This window comes from Nicotiana sylvestris, chromosome 8, assembly GCF_000393655.2.
Source record: "Nicotiana sylvestris chromosome 8, ASM39365v2, whole genome shotgun sequence".
Lineage (NCBI taxonomy): Eukaryota > Viridiplantae > Streptophyta > Magnoliopsida > Solanales > Solanaceae > Nicotiana > Nicotiana sylvestris.
The window spans coordinates 117,027,976-117,049,112 of NC_091064.1; the positions used below are offsets into that span (position 1 = coordinate 117,027,976).

The window sequence follows — 21,137 nt, forward strand, 5'->3', positions numbered from 1 at the left end:
ACCAAAATCCAACTACTAACAAGGATAAGGAAAACAAAGGCAGATTTCACTTTCAGTTCACTTCTCGTTGCAGGCGTGCAACCCGATCCCATTTCTCATATCTTGTGGTAGGCGTACCACTCGCTCCCATTTCATGTATCTCGTGGTAGGCGTACCACCCGCTCCCACTTCATTATATCTTGTGGTAGGTGTACCACCCACTACCATTTTATTATATATTGTGGTAGGCGTACCACCCGCTACCATTTCATTATATCTTGTGTTAGGCGTACCACCCGCTCCCATTTCATCATATCTTGTGGTAAGCGTACCACCCGCTCCCATTTCATCATATTTTGTGGTTGGCGTACCACCCGCTCCCATTTACAAGCCAACAATAATCACAAGGAATCCCGGCAAGGGAACAAAAGCAACAAAATAACTTCCTGGTAAGGGAAACAATGATATTTCAAAAACTTCCAGGCAAAGGAACAATACTATTAACAAACATCCCGACAAGGGAACATTAACATCAAAACAACCATACCGGCAAGAGAACAATGATGATAATAGCATATGAAGTGCAATAAACCATAACAGAGTTATGGAAATTATAAAACAAGACTCACATGCATGCTTGACACCGACGTATAGATACTCGTCACCATTCCTATAAATCATACTCCACAATTAACACGTAGCAAATAAGGCACGACTCCTAATCCCTCAAACTAAGGTTAGATCAAATACTTACCTCGATATCATGAACACAATTCACGATTCAACTATAGCTTTACCCTTTGATTCCACCACCAATTCGCTCGTATCTAGTCACAAGTTACTTAATTACATTAATAAATGCTAAATGAATCAATTTGAATGACTGAAAATGAATTTCCTAAAATTTTACGCAAAAAGTCAAAAATCGCCCCGGGCCCACACGGTGAAAACCTGAGATTCCAACCAAAACCCGATTACCCATTCCCCCACAAACCCAAATATATAATTTATTTTGAAATCGGACATCAAATCAAGGTCTAAATCCCCAATTTTTTGAAAAATCTAGGCTCTACCCAAAACACCCAATTTTCCCCATGGAAATCTTTGATTTGAAGTTGAAATCATGTTAAAAGATGTTAATGATTGAAAAAAAACTAGTTAAAAATGAATTACAATTGATTTAGAGAAGAAGAAGCCATTGAAAAATTGCCCTAATGTTTTTATGTTTTGAGAGGATATGAAAAATGGGTTTAAAATCGGCTAAGTATAAAAGTTGCAGGTCGCAGGTATGGGAATTGAGAACAGGGGTTCGCAATTGCGAACCCTGACCTCTGCTAACTTGGGAATTGCAAAACAGGGTTCGCATTTGCGAACCCTTCCGTAAAGCTGAACCTTCGCATTTGCGAAATATTTGTCGATTTGCGACTTGGGAATTGCGAAGACTGGGTCGCATTTGCGACCCAAGGCTGAATAGGGTAGTTTTGCATTTGCGATCATACACGTCACATTTGTGACTGACCTTTCGCATTTGCAAACCAATTGGTCGCAATTGAGTCCTACCCAGATCCATTTTGCATTTGCGATGGATGTCTCGCATTTGCGATGCGAAGCCTGCAGACTTGTGCACAATAACTGAAAACCTGCAATTTTTCTAAGTTCAAAATGCACTCCGTGGCCTATCCAAAGCTCAACCGAGCTCTCGGGGCTCCAAACCAAATATACACACAACCTCAAAAACTTCCCACGGACTTATTCGTGTACTCATATCACCAAAATAACATGAAAAATATCGAATTAAACCTCAATATCAATGAAATTTATCAATGCTTCTTAAACATCAAATTTCCCATTTAAGGTCCGAATCACGTCAAACGGACTCCGTTTCTTACCAAACTTCACAGATTTATCTCATATCATATATAAGACCTATATCGGGCGTCGACACCAAAATACGGGCCCGATACCAATATGTTCTATTCAAAATTCATTTCCAAATTCTTTAAACAATTTCAAAAAATAATTTCTTTCAAAAATTCATTTCTCGGGCTTGGGACCTCGGAATTCGATTCCGGGCATAGGCCCAAGTCCCATATTTTCCTATGGACCCTCCTAGACCGTCGAATCACGGGTCCGGGTCTGTTTACCCCAAACATTGACTGAAGTTAAATTAATTCATTTTATAGTTAAAATTTATCATTCTTACAAATTTTCATATTTAGGCTTTCCAGGTACACGCCTGGACTGCGCACGCAAATCGAGGTGATGTAGAAAAGGTTTTTAAGACCTCAGAATGTAGAATTTCATTTTAAAACAAGTGATGACCCAAGAGGTCATCACATTCTCCACCTCTAAAGCAACCGTTCATCCTCAAATAGACACAAGAAGGAAGTACCTTAGTTGGGGAAAAGATGGGGATAATGTCTCCGCATATCAGACTCGAACTCCCAGGTCGATGCCTCAGGAGGCTGACCTCTCCACTGAACATGAATAGAAGGAAAACTCTTCGATCTCAACTAACGAACCTGCCGGGCTAGAATAGCTACCGGCTCCTCCTCATATGATAAGTCCTTGTCCAACTGGACAGTGCTGAAATTTAACACATGGGATGGATTGCCGTGATACTTCTGAAGCATGGACACATGAAACACTGGATGCACGGATGATAAGCTCACCGGCAACGCAAATCTATAAGCCACCTCTCCCACTCGATCAAGAATATCAAACGGGCCAATGAACCTAGGTCTAAGCTTGCCCTTCTTCCCAAATCTCATCACGCCCTTCATAGGCAACACTCAAAGCAACACTCGCTCACTGACCATGAATGCCAAATCACGAACCTTGCGGTTGGTATAACTCTTTTGCCTGGACTGAGCTATACGAAGCCTATCCTGAATAATCCTGACCTTGTTCCAAGGCATCCTAATCTAGATCCATACACAATAATCGTGCCTCTCCTGGCTCAAACCATCCAACCGGAGACCGACACCACCTACCATATAAAGCCTCATAAGGGGCCATCTGAATACTCGACTGGTAGCTATTGTTGTAGGCAAACTCTGCTAAAGGCAAAAACTGATCCCACGAGCCTCCAAAGTAAATGACACAAGCTCGAAGCATATCCTCCAAAATCTTAATGGTTCGCTCGGACTGCCCGTCCGTCTAAGGATGAAACGCTGTACTCAACTCAACTCGCGTGCCCAACTCTCGCTAAACTGCTCTCTAGAAGTGTGAGGTAAACAGAGTACCTCGGTCTGAAATGATAGACACGGGCACACCATGAAGACGAACAATCTCCCGGATATAGATCTCAGTTAACCTCTCAGAAGAATAGGAGACTGCCACCGGAATGAAATGCGCACCCGTACCCATTTTATTATATCTTGTGGTAGGCATAGCACCCGCTCCCATTTCATTATATCTTGTGGTAGGCGTACCACCCACTCCCATTTCATCATATCTTTTGGTAGGCATACCACCCGCTCCCATTTCATTATATCTTGTGGTAGGCGTACCACCTGCTCCCATTTCATTATATCTTGTGGTAGGCATACCACCCGCTCCCATTTCATCATATCTTGTTGTAGGCATACCACCCGCTCCAATTTTATCATATCTTGTGGTAGTATAGCACCTGCTCCCATTTACAAGCCAATAATAATCACAAGGAATCCCGATAAGGGAACAAAAGCAACATATTAACCTCCTGGTAAGGGAAACAATGATATTTCAACAACTTTCCGGAAAGGGAAAAATACTATCAACAAACATCCCCGCAAGGGAAAATTAACATCAAAACAACTATCCCGACAATGGAACAATGATGAAAATAGCGTATGAAGTGCAATAAACCACAACGAAGTCATAGCAATTATAAAACAAGACTCACGGGCATGCTTGACACCGATGTATAGATACTTGTCACCATGCCTATACATCGTACTCCACAATTAACACGTAGCAAATAAGGTACGACTCCTAATCCCTCAAGCTAAGGTTAGACAAAACACTTACCTCGATGCCACGAACACAATTCATGATTCAACTATAGCTTTACCCCTTGATTCCACCACCATTTCGCTCGTATCTAGTCACAAGTTACTTAATTACATCAATAAACACTAAATGAATCAATTTGAATACATGAAAATGAATTTTCCGAGGTTTTGCCCAAAAAGTCAAAAATCTCCCTCAGGCCCACATTGTCAAAACCTGAGGTTCGAACCAAAACCCGATTACCCATTCCCCCACGAACCCAAATATATAATTTATTTTGAAATCGGACCTCAAATCGAGGTCTAAATCCCCAATTTTTGAAAAACCTATGTTCTACCCAAATCTCCCAATTTCCTCCATGAAACTCTTTGATTTGAAGTTGAAATCATGTTAAAAGATATTAATGATTCAAGAAAACTAGTTAAAAATAACTTACAATTGATTTGGAGAAGAAGAAGCCTTTGAAAAATCGCCATCATGTGTTTATGTTTTGAGAGGATATGAAAAAATGGGTTTAAAATCGGCTAAGTATAAAAGTTGCAGGTCGCAGGTATGGGCATTTGCGAGCCAGGCTTTGCATTTGCGAAGCCTGCAGATCTGTGCACATTAACTGAAAACCTGCAATTTTTCTAAGTTCAAAATGCACTCTGTGGACTATCCAAAACTCACCCGAGCCCTCGGGGCTCCAAACCAAATATACACACAACCTCAAAAATATCCCACGAACTTATTCGTGTACTCATATCACCAAAATAATATCAAAAACATCGAATTAAACCTCAGTATCAATGAAATTTATCAAGCTTCTTAAATATCAAATTTTCCAATTAAGGTCTGAATCACGTAAAACGGACTTCGTTTCTTACCAAACTTCACAAATTTATCTCATATCATATATAAGACCTGTACCGGGCGCCAAAACTAAAATACGGGCCCAATACCAACATGTTCTATTCAAAATTCATTTCTAAATTCTTTAAACAATTTAAGAAAACAATTTCTTTCAAAAATTCATTTCTCGTGTTTGGGACCTCGGAATTCGATTCCGGGCATACACACAAGTCCCATATTTTCCTATGGACCCTCTAGGACCGTCGATCATGGGTCCGAGTCTGTTTACCCAAAATATTTATCGAGGTCAAATTAGTTCATTTTATAGTCAAAATTTATAATTTTTCACAGACTTTCATAATTAGGCTTTCGGGCTACACGTCCGGACTGTGCACGAAAATTTAGGTGATGCTAGAAGAGGTTTTTAAGACCTCGGAATGCAGAATTTCATTTAAGAGGTCATCACAGAACTGCAGCTAATATGAATATTTGAACTCATCCCTTATCAGTTGCTGTAGTGGATGAATTAAAGGAAGGGAAACCAATGGGAATATGAAATAGATAAGCTAGAGGTATAATATGTTCACTTCACTGGTGGAATGCAAAGGTCTCTAATTGAATAAAGAACCCCTAGTGTGAAAATGCACATTGTTGTAAAAGATGAAAGGAAAACTCCAGCAAGACTTCCAGCTGCATAAGGGTACTTGAATATCGAAATGACATGAGTTTTCAGAGCAAAATTTGGGTGCAATTTTGCATTTTGACTAGGCCTATTTGAGGTAGCAATGTGAATCATTTCAATTGTAACGACTCGACCGGTCATTTTGAGCTTTTACATTTTGCTCGCTTGGGCATGAATAGTCCCGTGTGCTGTATTATGACTTATGTAAATCGTCGGTTTTGGTTTTCAAGGTAATCAGAATGAATTTGGAAGAACAGTTCTTAGTTTAAAGCTTTAAATTTGAAAGGTTTGACCAAGTTTTGACTTTTTAGTATTCGATCTCGGATTTGAATTTTTATGATTTCATTAGCTCTGTTAGGTGATTTTGGACTTAGGAGCGTGTCCGAGATGTATGGTAGATTTAGGCTTGAATTGGCGAAATTGGAAATTTGGCATTTTCCGGACGGCAGTGAAAATTTTGATATCGGGGTCGGAATGAAATTTCGGAAATTGGAGTAGGTCCGTTGTGTCATTTGTAACATGTGTACAAAATTTCAGGTCATTCAGACGAGGTTTGATTGACTTTTTGATCGAATTCGGAATTCGAAAGTTTGGGAATTCTTATGCTTGAATCCGAGGGTGATTCGATGTTTTGATGTTTTTTGAGCATTCCGAAGGTTGGAACAAGTTTGAATGATGTTATGGGATGTTTTGTCATGTCTGGTTGAGGTCCCTAGGGCCTCGGGTGAGTTTCGGTGTAGTTTCGAACCATTTCTAGGACATTTCTAGTTGCTGGTTTTTGGCTTCAGGGGTGTACAGTGTGTTAGCATAGATCTGACCGAGTTAGCATAGAGAAAATTTGGAAAAATGGAGTTGTGTTATGTGATCGCATAAGTCTTCCCGCGATCGCATAAGTCTTCCCGCGATCGCATAGAGTAAAATCCCTGCTATACTGACCCGACTTTGGAAACTTATAACTCACAATCTATAAGGAATTTGAAGATGCTCTAAAAATGAAAGTTGTAGCCCTTGATGTCTAGTTTTTAGAAGATTAAACCAATTGTAATTTAGAGTTTTGTATAAAAAGTTATGACCATTATACTAGAGGATGTCCGGAAGAGTTGGAGAAGGCTGTTGGAAAAATTTGTTCTACGCGATCGCGGGGGAATGGCTGCGATCGCATAGGGTAAAAGAAGGGCTGACAAATTTTGTTCTTTGCTATCACATTAGTTTGTCCGCGATATCATAGGGTAAATTCCTGGGCAGATTATAAAGGGATTTTCAGAGCATTGATTGGGATAAGTGTTCTTCACTCAAATTTTGTTAAATCTCATGATTCTATCTTGATTCTTATCATTTAATTTGGGAATTTTGGGTGAAAATTGGGGAAAATGGAAGAAGGTTTGGAGAGTTGATTTTGGGGATTTGGATGGCCATTTGATGTCGGACTTTGGTGAAATCGATATGGGTAGACTCGTGAGCGAATGGGTTTTCCAGTTTTGTGATTTTTATCGGATTCCGAGACGTGAGCCCAGGGGCCGCGTTTGAGCCAATTTCGGAATTTTTGAGTTAATTTGATCATTTTCGCTTGGGTTTGTTCCTTTAGCACATATTGATGATAATATACTGATTTTGGTCAGATTCGAAGCATTTGGAGGCCGACTAGAGAAGCAAAGGCATCGCGGGATAGAGTTTGAACCGGATAGAGGTAAGTAATGATTGTAAATGTTTGTCATGAGGGTATGAAACCCCCGATTTCATATGGTTGTGCTACTTTGAGGTGACGCACACGCTAGATGACAAGCGTGGGGTCATGCACCATTGGGGATTATGACTTAGTCTGTCCCGTACGACTGTTAAGTCGCGTATTTGATTGAAAACTGTTTTCTATCATTGTGTTCTGGAAATTATTACCAGGTTTTGGGCCTCGTTCCAACTGTTTTGGACCCGTAGGGGATTTTTACTACTATGCCTCACTGTTTTTACTTTATATTTGTACTCAGTCATGCTGTATTCTACTATTTTCATAACTCATCCATATTTACTCCGTTTTAATAGTTTAAATAATATTTTGGGATGAGAATCATGTTTTTCTGTTGTCCGAGTGGCATGAAATATTTCTGACTGAGTGAGGATGAGGGCCGGTGTTGTGAAGATATTATGGGATTGGGCTGCGCACCACAGTAGTGTGGTACTAATTTATGATTATGAGGCCGAGGGCTTGATTTGTTACGCCACTAGGTGGCTTGATATAAGGCTGAGAGCCTATTTGATTATGCCACGAGATGGCTTGATATTGCGCTTGGGCCGTAAGGGGCCCCTCCCGGTGTTTGTACACCCGCGGGTACCCAGTGTGAGATGTCATATAGCCCGAAGGGCTGATGTTGTTCCAAGTTATTGCCCAAAGGACTGATGTTGTTCCATATTATTGCCCAAGGGGTGGTTCTTGATTTATGTTATGCCCGAGGGGCTGATTACGAGTGATTGTGATGTAGCCCGAGGGGCTGGTTCTGTTGATAATATGCCTGAGGGACAGTTAATGGTACATGTTTTGCCCGAGGGGCTATTTCTATTTCTATCATGTTTACTCACTATTTTATCACTTGTTTGAAACTATTGAAAATTGTTTTAAAAAGGTTTTACCGAAACTGAGCATGATTTACGAAATAAATTATTACTGTACTGTGTTGGAAATATCCTACATTTGTTGTAGCATTTTGATGTGGTTTACATGTTTTCTTACTACTCAGATTTCATTTACTTTTGTTACTTACTAAGTTGGTGTACTCTCATTACTCCTTTCACCGTGTGTGCAGATTTAAGTATTTCTGAACCCGGTAACATGTGTTGATTACTCAGCGGCAGAGTCATCGGAGTTTGCAAGGTAGTCGCTTGACATTCGCGACCCTACTTTTCTCTCTCTTGTCTTCCTTAGACTGTTTTTAGTATACTCAGACTCTTCATTGTATTCAGACCATAGTAGACGCTCGTGACTTGTGACATCCCGATGTCGGGCTTGTGTATTTATTCTGCACTATTCATTTAGACTTTCATTATGAAATATTTGATTAATTAAAGGCTTAAAAATGACTTGTATTGAATAATGGTTAATTCGGGAGTTGTGTCGGCTAGCCTAGTTTCACGACAGACACCATCATGACCGGGTCGATTTTAGGATCGTGACAAGTTGGTATCAGAGCCTAGATTACATAGGTCTCACGACTCATAAGCAGGTTTAGTAGAGTCTTTCGGATCAGTACAGAGACGTCTGTACTTATCCTCGGGAGGCTGCAGAACCTTTAGGAAAAAACATCACATTCTTGAATTCTCATTGTGCGTCATTGATTCAACTTGAAATGTAACTCTTTGAATTCCTTCCATGCGTTTGTATGTGCACATGAGCGCTCGGTATCATCTGTGCATTGACGACTTCCCTGATCGAGGGGCGAGAGGACTTGAGGCTAGATTTTGCCTGTAGCTAGAGCACTAAGGTTCTTATTGGGTGAGCATGTGTTTTTTGAATTTATATGTTCGGTAGTGTCCCTACTAGTGGATGTGATGGATGGATGTGTATGATGTCACTGCGAGATGTATTCATATAATTTGGATGCGACGAGAAGGGTCTGCTTGAGGATAGAAAAACTATTTGGTGCTTGATTTCCATCTTGACTTGATGTATAGCCCCGAGTTATGGGTGTGTGAAGAATCTTTTCATGTTGTTTAGTTGGGGAGTGGAATAGATTTCATGTTACGATATGAGTTCAGACTCAGGAATATTAAGTGATTGCATAATGTTTATGACGGTGGAAGGGAATGAAGAGCTATTAGTTTGAGGCAAAGCAGGTGGGTTACCTCCTTCGGAGTGTTCTGAAGTTTGTGTGAGCCTTACGTTGTTTGTTGGAAGATCTTTTTTACCAGTGAAATATATGTATGCAATTTGAAATTGGGTCGCTTTAGAGAGTGGGCTTGACTGCTACGAGGGCAAATGCGAGATTTGCAGAAGATTTGAGGTACTAGATGGTCTGTGTTATACGATCTTATGAAGGATTGATATCTCACTATGGTATTATGGCAGTGATGGAGAATACATATTATGAGTTCTTTTGTGTTTTAATCTATGGATTTGAGCCAAGTGGGGAGTCTGCTATTGATTAGGTTATTGCACGATTATCTGCTATGTTGGTTCCAGTTTGAGGCGTACTGGTGAATCAGTTATGGCTTACGGATGTTGAGACCGATGATGGCTCGAGTAAAGAAAATTTCAATAAAGGTTATGTTATGCTTTATGGGTGTATGAGACTCACGGAATGACTTGAGTTGTTAATTAGTAAAGGATGTACGATGCATAGAACAGGAAGCTGCTTGGTTGCATTAAGGTGAGGTTACATTCTGTGGTGTCGGAGTGCTAATGGAGCACAGGTCGTCTGGTCCGTTTGATCGGTCTAATTGCAGTTTGAGTAGAGTGGAGGGCTCTCGAAAATGGTTCTAATGGGTTCAAGATTTTACATGTAATAATTGAAGATTTTCAAGTTGTACAGTTGGCTAGAAACTGAGGTTTGCATTGGAGGGTGTCAAGGCTCATTGTAATTTTATATCATTATGGATTCTATACACCAGTATCAGGAAGGTGAAGGTAATGGCTTTAAATTCACAGGAAGTCTCTTCAAGGTAGGTATTTTGAATGTGGTGCATTTGGGAATATTTTTGAGAGAGTATCCGGCTGCTTATCAACCATAGGACGGTGTGGCTTTATGCTTGGGTCTCATGTGACGAGTCTAGGTCGAGGATTGTGGTGTTATAGCGAGAAGAAGTATCAAGTTGAAAGAAAATCAGAAGGAACTTGGATAGATGGGTTAGCTTGGTAGTAGTCCGGAACGGCATGATAAGGATATTATTAGTTCTTTGGGTGCTTACGAGGTAATGAATTTCTACAGGTGCTTCGCAGCAATTTTTTGGGGTTTTAATGGCCTGTGTAGCTTGGTTGAGTTTGAAAGATTCAGTCCTGACGGTTTAGTATTGTGCAAATAGAATTCGGAGAGTTGTTGATGGTTTCTACAATAGCTATTGATGTATATTTTCTACTAGCATGAGGATCATGGGATGTATAGCGATTTTCTACTAGATGGGATCAGTGGAAAGTTCTTGGCTAGTTGAGTACGTAGTTGCTTGTGGCTCCCGAATGGATATGAAGTTCTCATCTTTATCCTAGGATGATATGGTATGTGCGGTATGTCATGTAGGATTAAGATTTGCACGTGTAAGATCACGATTCAGTTTTGAAAAGAAGGTCACAATTTTTGGGTAGCATGGACAACTTCAGATGACTAGATAAATGAGATCACTGACTGATATGGCTTGATGAGAGTATGCATTTTCAAAAAAAGGGCAAATGTATGAGTTGAGGATACTTCAGTAGTATCGCGACACTCTCTTGTTGGATCGACTGCTGGTATCCGAGTTTGCTTGGTGGCATGGAAGAATTTTTGGAGTATCTCTCGTGGAATAATTGGGTATTAGAGGTGTGGTATGTATTTGGATGGTGGAATTAGGATCGGATATGGTGATTCGTGCGCTATATGGAGTTGGAGATTGGGAGTTCTTATAAATAGGTTATGTTGTGGTTGTGGGTCGCGTGTATCGGCACTGTATAGTGACTATCGGGGTTTGGATACCCGAGTGGATCTTTTGCTACTTGGTAAGTTAGATTTTGATGTGATATTGGGTATAGATTAGTTGTCTCTTTGTCGTGTTATTCTGGACTGTTGCGCTAAGGCAGCAGCATCAGCCATGCCGGAGGATGCCACAGATTGAGTGGCGAGGCTCGACGGATTATGTTCTCAGTAGGGTGGTTTCATTTCTGAAGACCCAGCGGATAGTTGGGAAGGGTTGTCTTTCATATTTCGCCTTCGTGATGGATGTCAGTGCAGAGACTCCTACCATTGATTCAGTTACAGTGATGAGGGGTTTTCCTGATGTGTTTCCTGCTATCGGGCATGTTGCCGGACAGGGTTGTTGATTTCGGTATTGATTGGGTGTCGGGCACCATATCGTATGGCACCAGCGGAGTGAAAGGAGTTGAAGGAGCAGCTTTAGGGACTCCTTGATAAAGGGTTCATTGGTAGGCCAATGTGGATGTGTGTTCTAACTTAAGTCAGCTTGGTTGACTCCGAGTTGTATTGTTGAGGGATGTGTTGATTCGATTGTTGTTGAGCTTATTAGTGACCTGGGGAGATCTATGAGTTACCTTTACGTGTTGCGAGGCATTGGGATTTGTTGGTTATAGGCACATGTGGTGCGGTTTTATTGGGGACTCTAAGTGTAATTCGAGCGGGAAGAGTATTGGGTATTGCTCGGTGGATGGCGCATCAGTTGTGTTCTTTCGGATTTATGTAATTTTATGTCAATTGCTTTACTGCGGTTATGATGATTTGCTTTAGTTCTAGACATTAAATTGCGCGTGGTTGTCGATTTTGAGCATAGTGACTTGAGGTGTTTCATGTGGACCAGTCTTTGGATTGGGTCGCGCATTGTAGCGAATTATGTGGAGGTATGACCCTTCGGGTTAGATTCGTGTGTTCTGTTTCTACGATGTGTGACGAGTTCTCAGCATTGTGTGGGTGGTACTGGTGAGCTTGCTTATTGGTGCACGGATTGCACGAGTTGTGGCTTTAGATTGTATTGATGTGTCATGTCACCAGAGTAGTTGTGTTGGATTAGATGAGATCGTTGGGATCTAGAATGAATTCAAATGGATTCGGTTTCAGCGTGTTGGAAGGATAATATCGATGTTTGGCTCAGAAATTTGCTATTGTCCTTGCCAAAGGAGAAGTGGCTTCACGAATGGTTGATCTGAGGAATGGTTATGACTTTCTAGGTGTTTCATTTATCATTGGCAGTATATAGAAGTGTTGGAATGAGGCTTTATTTTATAAGAGGTTTATTATCGATATTCGGTTGTTCTGAGCAACTGTTGTGATTAGAAGTTATCGCTACGAGAGTTTGAGCTATGTGGTATATCATGTAATTGCATCTGCGGCTGCAGGTATGGTTTGTAATAGCTAGTTCAAGATTATTCAGAGTATAGATGTGAGATTCTGATCTTGTAGATGATTTCAGAAGTGAAAATGTGGTTCTAAGGTTTATGTGATAGGTTGGATTGTGAAATTTCAGTTACATTATGTTATCGGACCTATATGAGATAGCGTGATGTGGGATCATCCCCGAGTATGTGCATGGTAAGGTTACACAGTGATTTGATGGGTTTCGAAATAATTCTAGGCACGTTCGAAGACCAACGTATGTTTAAGTGGGGGATGATGTAACGACCCGACCGGTCGTTTTGAGCTTTCGCATTTCACTCGCTAGTTCTCGGGCATGACTAGCCCCGTGTGCTATATTATGACTTATGTAAATCGTCGGTTTTGGTTTTCAGGGTAATCAGAATGAATTTGGAAGAACAGTTCTCAATTTAAAGCTTTAAATTTGAAAGGTTTGACCAAGTTTTGACTTTTTAGTATTCGATCTCGGATTTGTATTTTTATGATTTGGTTAGCTCCATTAGTTAATTTTGGATTTGGGAGCATGTCTGGAATGTATTTTGGAGGTCCGTGGTAGATTTAGGCTTGAATTGGCAAAATTGAAAATTTGGCATTTTTCGGTCGGCATTGGAGATTTTGATATCGGGGTCGGAATGAAATTTCAAAAATTAGAGTAGGTCCGTTGTGTTATTTGTGACATGTGTGCAAAGTTTTAGGTCATTCGGACGAGGTTTGATATACATTTTGATTGAATTCAGAAGTTTTGGAATTCTTATGCTTGAATCCAAGGGTGATTCGATGTTTTGAGCATTCCGAAGGTTGAAACAAGTTTCAACCTTCGGAATACTCAAAACAACATCAAAACATCAAATCACCCTCGGATTCAAGCCTCAGGATTCTTAAACTTCCGAATTCCGCAAACGATGCCAAAACTTATCAAACCTCATTCGAATGACCTGAAATTTTGCACAAACGTCAAAAATGACACAACAGACCTACTCCAATTCTCGTAATTCCATTCCGACCCCAACATCAAGATCTGCACTGCCGACCGGATAACGCCAAATTTCAAATTTCGCCAATTCAAGCCTAATCTACCGCGGACCTCCAAATTACATTCTGAACACGCTCCTAAGTCCCAAATCACCTAACGAAGCTATCCGAATCATAAAAGCCCGATTCCGAGATCATTTACCCACAAGTCAACTTTCGGTTGACTTTTCCAACTAAATAACCAACTTAACATACTAAGTGTCTCATTACACCCTAAGACCACTCTGAAACAACACCACCAACATGATACGATGAAATACAACTGAAAAACACACAAGGAAGCAAAAATGGGGGAGACAGGGTTATAACACATGAAACGACCGGTCGGGTTGTTACATCCTCCCCCTCTTAAACAAACGTTCATACTCGAACGAGTCAAGAAATATACCTGAAGCCTCATATAGGTGTAGATATCTGCTCTGCATCTCCTTCTCGATCTCCCAAGTAGCCTCTTTCACGGCTGACCTCTCCACTACACTTTCACTAAAGTTATATCCTTTAATCTCAACTTTAGGACATGCCGCTCAAAAATAGCCACTGGCTCCACATCATAAGTCAAATCACCGTCTAACTGAATCGTGCTGAAATCCAAAACACGAGACAGGTCGCCAATATACTTACGGAGCAAAGAAACATGAAATATCGGATGCACACTCGATAAGATAGGTGGCAAAGTCAGCTCATAAGCCACCTCCCCAATCTTCTGAAGCACCTCAAAAGTCCCAATGAACTGAGGACTCAATTTACCCTTCTTCACAAATCTCATAACACCCTTCATGAGTGAAACCTTCAATAGAACCTTCTCCCCAACCATGTAAGACACATAACGAACCTTCCTGTCAGCATAACTCTTTTGTCTCAACTGCGCTACACGAAGTCACTCCTGAATCACTTTCACTTTGTCCAAAGCATCGCGCACCAAGTCTATACCCAAAAGCCTGGCCTCGCCTGGCTACCGTCTCCCATATAAATCCTCATATGGAGCCATATAAATACTCGACTGATAATTGTAGTTATATGCAAACTCTACGAGCGGTAGAAACTAATCCCATGAACCCCCAAAATCAATGACACAAGCACGCAATATGTCCCCCAATATCTGAATAGTGCGCTCGGACTGCCCTTCCCTCTAAGGGTGAAAGGCTGTGCTCAACTCAACTTGTGTACCCAACTCTCACTACACGACTCTCAAAAACTGTGATGTGAGCTGAGTACCTCTGTCTGAAATGATGGAAATTGGGACACCATGCAGGTGAAAAATCTCTCGAATATAAATCTCTACTAGCTGCTCTGAAGAATAGGTAGTACACACCGAAATGAAGAGCACAGACTTAGTTAGCCGATCCACAATCACCCAAATAGCATCAAACTTCCTCAAAGTCCGTGGAAGTCCAACTACGAAATCCATAATGATCCGCTCCTACTTCCACTCCGGAATATCTATCTGCTGAAGCAAGCCACCCGGTATTTGATGATCATGTTTCAACTGTTGACAAATGAGACACCGAGCTACAAATCCAACTATATCTTTCTTCATTCTTCTTCACCAGTAGTGTTGTCTCAAGTCCTGATACATCTTCGCGGCACCCGGATGGATGGAATACCGCGAGCTATGGGTGTCCTCAAAAATCAACTCCTAGAGACCATCTACATTGGGCACACATATCCGACCCTGCATCCTCAATATTCCATCATCACCAATAGTCACATCTCTGGCATCGTCGTGGTTAACTTTGTCCTTGAGGACAACCAAAGACCCGGTTGGGCTCCAAAATATCCAACCTCACAAACCGATTGGCCAAAGAATGAACTTCAACTGCAAGTGGTCTCTCCCCAATGGGAATATACGCCAAACTGCCCATACTCACCGCCTTCCTACTCAAGGCATCAGCCACTACATTGGCCTTTCCCGGATGGTACAAGATAGTGATATCATAATCCTTTAGCAGCTCCAACCATCTTCGCTGCCTCAAATTGATATCTTTCTGCTTGAACAAGAGCTGGAGGCTACGATGATCAGTAAACACCTCACAAGACACACCATAGAGATAATGCCTCCAATTCTTCAATGCATGAACAATGGCAGCCAACTCCAAATCATGAACAGGGCAGTTCTTCTCATAGGGCTTCAACTGACGAGAAGGATAAGATATAAATCTACCCTCTTGCATAAACACACACCCAATACCAACTCTAGAAGTATCACAATATACTGTATATGAACCTAAATCTGATGGAAAAACTAACACTGGAGCTATGGTCAAGGCAGTCTTGAGCTTCTAGAAACTCAACTCACACTTATCCGACCCCCTGAATGGAGCACATTTTTGAGTCAATTTGGTCAAGGGTGATGCAATAGATGAAAATCCCTAAACGAACCGACGGTAATCACCCGCCAAAAGAAAAAAGCTACGAATCTCTATGGCTGAGGACGGCCTGGACCAACTCTGAACCGTCTCTATCTTCTTCGAATCAACCTGAATACCCTCACTGAAAACCACGTGCCCAAAGAAAGCCACTGAACTGAGCCAAACTCACATTTGGAAAACATTGCATAAATTTTCTTCTCCCTCAACCGCTGCAACACCACTCTTAAATACTCAGCGTTCTTCTCCTGACTACGTGAGTACACCAGAATATCATCAATGAATACGATAGCAAACGAGTCGAGATAAGGCCGACACACAATGTTCATCAAATGCATGAACGTTGCTAGGGCATTGGTCAGCCCAAAAGACATCACAAGGAACTCATAATGACCGTATCGGATCCTGAAAGTTGTCTTCCGATATCCGAGTCCCTGATATTCAACTATTGATACCCCGACCTGAGATCAGTCTTAGAGAACACCCTCGCTCCCTAAAGTTGGTCAAATAAATCATCAATACGAGGTAAAGGATACTTGTTCTTGATTGTTACTTTGTTCAACTGCCTGTAATCAATGCACATCCTCATCGTGCCATCCTTTTTCTTCACAAATAGAACATGCACACCCCAAGGTGATACACTAGGCCAAATAAACCCCTTATCAACGAGTTCTTGAAGTTGCTCCTTCAATTCCGTCGGTTCCATACGATACGGTGGAATAGAAATGGGCTGAGTGCCCGGCACTAGATTAATTCAAAAGTCAATATCCCTATCCAGTGGCATGCTCGGTAGGTCTCCAGGAAACACATCCGGAAAGTCCCTCTACTGGGACTAAATCAAGGGTAGGAGTCTCTATACTGACATCCCTTACAAAGGCCAAATAAGAAAGGCATCCCTTCCCAACCATCCGTTGGGCTTCAAAAATGAACTCTACTGGGAACAAGATCAGTCAAACCTCGCCACTCAATCCGTGGCACATCCGGCATAGCCAACATCACTGTCTTAGCATGACAGTCCAAAATAGCCCAACACGGAGATAATAAATCCATCCCCAATATCACATCAAAATTGACTATACAAAGATACAGAAGGTCCACTCGAGTCTCCAAACCCCCAATAGTCACCACACATGACCGATAAGCGCGGTCCATAACAATAGTATCGCCCACCGGAGTAGATGCACGAAAAGATGAAACAAGAGACTCGCGGGGCGTATCCAAATAACGAGCAAAATATGATGACATATGAAAAACTGAAACCAGGATCAAATAACACAAAGGCATCTCTGTGGCAAACTGAGACAATACATGTAATCACAGCATCTGAAGCAATAGCATCTGGTCTGTCTGGGAGTGCATAGAAACGAGCCTAACCACCACTTGATCGACCTCCCCCTCTAGGTCGACCCGTAGCTGACTGTCCTCTACCTCTAGCTGATTAGGCAGGTGGTGAAGTAGCTGGTGCTGAAGTCGATGGCTGACTCCTCTGCGTAGGATAGTGTGACTTTGCTATTTTGCGCCAATCCCACTGGAAAATGCCGCAAGGTCAGCCTCGACGACATGCAATTACCGTGGATCTGAGAGATTTAGCAGCGAATGAAGTAGATAGAGAACCAACTGAGAAATTAAATGAAGAATCTAAGAAAACCAATGGAACAGTAACGGAGAAACCAATGGAACAATGTCCAACTTTAGCAAAAGGAGCTAAAACACCACCGTTGATTACAGGAGGTTCAAATTCAGCTCAATTGGAACCTAACAAGAGTGTTACTACTGTAATTGTTGAATCTAAGAGGGGTAAAGCTGGAAAAGGTATGGGAGATACTGATGCTCAAAGGAAATTGGAGATCCCTACTTTGGCAAATGCAATGATGTAATGGAATAGTTTATTTGCTGAGAATAAAATGGCAACTCGAGGTATGAATTTACAGTATATTGCTCCTACGATTAAGAATGGAGTTAAGGTAGCTAAATTAGACAAAGCAGTTGTGGAGCGAGCTACTAAAAAATGGAGAATGGTTGTGATTGTGTATGTAGTGGGTGAAACTCCTACTATTTCTGCGTTTGAAAGATTTGTCTCGTTCTAGTGGAACTTTGCTGCGAAACCATAAATATACCTTCATAATGATGGGTATTTTGTGGTTAAATTTGACACAATAAAGGATAGAGATGTTGTGCTCTATTCAGGGCCATAAATGATGAATAGCAAGCCTATGGTTGTTAAAGTGTGGACTACGACTTTTGATTTTGCAAATGAGGTATTGAAAACCATACCATTATAGATTCAATTGCCTAAGCTACCACTTAATTGCTGGGAGGATGATTCATTGAGTGGAATTGGGAGTATTCTAGGAATACCTATATATGCAAACATATTTCATATGCTCGAATTCTAGTGGAAATGGATGTGACTAAGCCACTTCCAAAACAGAATATGGTAGAAGATCCCAATGGTAGGGAGTTTGAGTAAAATGTTTGGTATGATTGGATGCCCCAGTATTGCACTAAACGTCTTCAATTAGGACATGTTTGCCAAGAACCACAGAAGGAAGAAACAAAACAAAGAGGAAGAGATCAAAAGCCACAACAGTTTTGGAGGAGGAAAGGGCAAGTGGAAGAGAAGCAGGACAAAGAAGTTGCTCCTCAAGTTCTAAAGCAGGATGACAAACAAAAAGGAATAGAGCAGACACAAAAAGAATTTTCACCACAAAGGCAGGAGGATGATGAAGGCTGGTAGACAGTGAAGAGTAAATCTATAGCAAAGAACTCAAAATATAGGGGGATAAGTATGGGGATAAGTATAGCAAATGGAAGCAGTACACCAGATCCTTCAAACTCAATGCTAATAAGTTTGGGGTCTAGTAGTAAGAATAGATGGGATGTGATGTAGGAGATTGATGATCCATTCATACCTAGATGAACATAGTAGCATGGAACGATAGAGGATTGAATAAAGTATATAAGCAAAAAGAAATAAAGAAATATATTAGAGACAATAAGGTAGGCTTAATAGCTATTATTGAGCACAACGCGAACCAACATATAGGAGGGAAAATCATACAAAAAATTGCAAAGAACTGGAAATGGAATGACAACTATATAGCTAGTACTAAAGGAAGAATATGGGTAGTATGGGATTCAGGAGTAGTAGAGTTTATACAGCATAGCTACTCTGAGCAGGTGATCACAGGGAAGATTATATTAATGGAGAGCAAGGAAGAATTTTGGCTCTCAGCAATATATGGTCTGCATACTATTGAACAAAGGAAGAACATGTGGGAGGAGTTAACATAGTTGCATAGAGAGCTAAAGGGACCTTGGATTGCAATGGGAGATTATAATGCTATACAAAGTTGGGAAGATAGGTGCAATGGGGATCCTGTTATGGAAGCAGAGATAAGGGATTTCACGGATTTCTTAGACAACACAAGAATGACAGAACTCAAATATGTTGGGAGGGAGTTTACATGGACAAATAGTCATGTCCATAGCAAAATAGACAGAGCACTAGTAAATGATGGATGGATAATGAGTATGAGGCAATTGGAGTTGGTGGTGTAGGACCCTTTATTTTCTGATCATACACATTTGTGTCTTTGTGTTGAGCAGGAACAACAGAATAATCCAAAGCCTTTCAAAATTTTCAACAACCTAGCTGAGCACAAGGAGTTTGAAGGCATAGTCAAAACAACATGGGAGATGAACATGCAAGGATCAGCAATGAAAAGAGTCTGGTTGAAGTTTAAAAGATTGAAGAATGGACTGAAGAATGAACTGAAGCAGCGACATAAAAAGGAGTATAGCACAATTCATGAGAAAATTACACTCATAAGGGGGGAGCTACAAAGAATTCAGGTGCAAATGAGAGACCCAAACCATTCAGAGGCTTTGAAGAATGACGAGAAGGATCTAAAAGAGAAGCTAGAAAAATGGAGTGCAATTGAGGAGAGTTTACTGAAACAGAAGTCCAGGATCCAATGGCTGATGCTAGGGGATTCAAATTCAACTTTCTTTCATGCTAGTATAAAGAACAAGAATGCTCAAAAGAAAATTACAAAGCTAGTCACCCAAGTAGGTTTGCATACATAGAATCAGGAGGAAGTACAACAGGAAATCATTCAGTTCTATCATAAACTCTTAGGAACAGTTGCAGAGGAGATTCCAGCTATTGAACCAGATATGTTGAAGAAAGGAAGCATACTGACAAGAACACAACAAGCAAAATTGATAGAACCTGTGACAAGGGAGAAGATTGTCCAAACACTACAAAGAACAGATGATTCCAAAGCCCCAGGGTGTGATGGGTATAATTCACTATTCATTAAAAAGACATGGGCAAATATATGGGATGAAGTAGTGGAGGCAGTTTAGGATTTTTTTAGAACATCAGAAGTGTACAAGTCAATCAATTGCACTACAGTGACCTTAGTTCCTAAAGTACAGAATCCATCAAGAATTTCTGAGTTTAGACCAATATCATGTTGTACTACCATTTATAAAATCATCTCCAAAATCATATCTAGCAGGCTTCAAGAGGTTATGGACTACTTGGTTGATGATAGCCAATCAGGTTTTGTTCCGGGAGGATAATTTCAGATAACATCATTCTAAGCCATGAGATATAAAAGGTTACAACAGAAAGAATATTACTCCAAGATGTTGTTTGAAGATTGATATGAAGAAGGCATATGACTCTGTTGAGTGGAATTTTTTAGAGCAGATTCTGGATCAATTATGTTTCCCAGAGGTGTTCACTACATGGATCATGAAATGTGTAACTATAGTTTCCTACTCTATACTTATAAATGGTAATCCTATGAAGCCTTTTCCAGCAAAGAAAGGACTGAGACAGAGTGATCCTACGTCCCATTTTTTGTTCGTCCTAGTAATGAAATAATTCACAAGAGTATTAAAGGGACTGAAGGAGAACAAGTTTTTCAAATTTCATCCAAAGTGTTAAATATAGTACAACTCAACTTTGCATATGATTTGCTATTATTTTGCAAATTATATATGGAGTCCGTGAAAGCACTTTATGTTTGTTTTCAAATATTTTCTAAGGTTCCTGGGCTGGACGCAAATATGGAGAAAAGTGGTGTATATTTTAGAGGAGTGAATCAGAAATTGCAGCTTGATATATTGGATCATCTAGGCTTCTTAAAGGGTGAGCTTTCTATAAGATACCTAGGGGTCCCTTTCAGTACAAAAAGGTTATCA

At 40.7% G+C, this 21,137-nt stretch overlaps 1 protein-coding gene across 1 annotated transcript; it reads left to right on the top strand.

Annotated features, from left to right (window-relative positions):
* Positions 1 to 19,247: 19,247 nt before the first annotated feature.
* LOC138875576 (uncharacterized) lies at positions 19,248 to 20,291 on the top strand. The gene is made up of 3 exons (XM_070154415.1): positions 19,248 to 19,430; positions 19,530 to 19,995; positions 20,062 to 20,291. The coding sequence occupies exons 1-3, from the start codon at positions 19,248 to 19,250 to the stop codon at positions 20,289 to 20,291; spliced, it is 879 nt and encodes a 292-aa protein (XP_070010516.1).
* Positions 20,292 to 21,137: the final 846 nt, after the last annotated feature.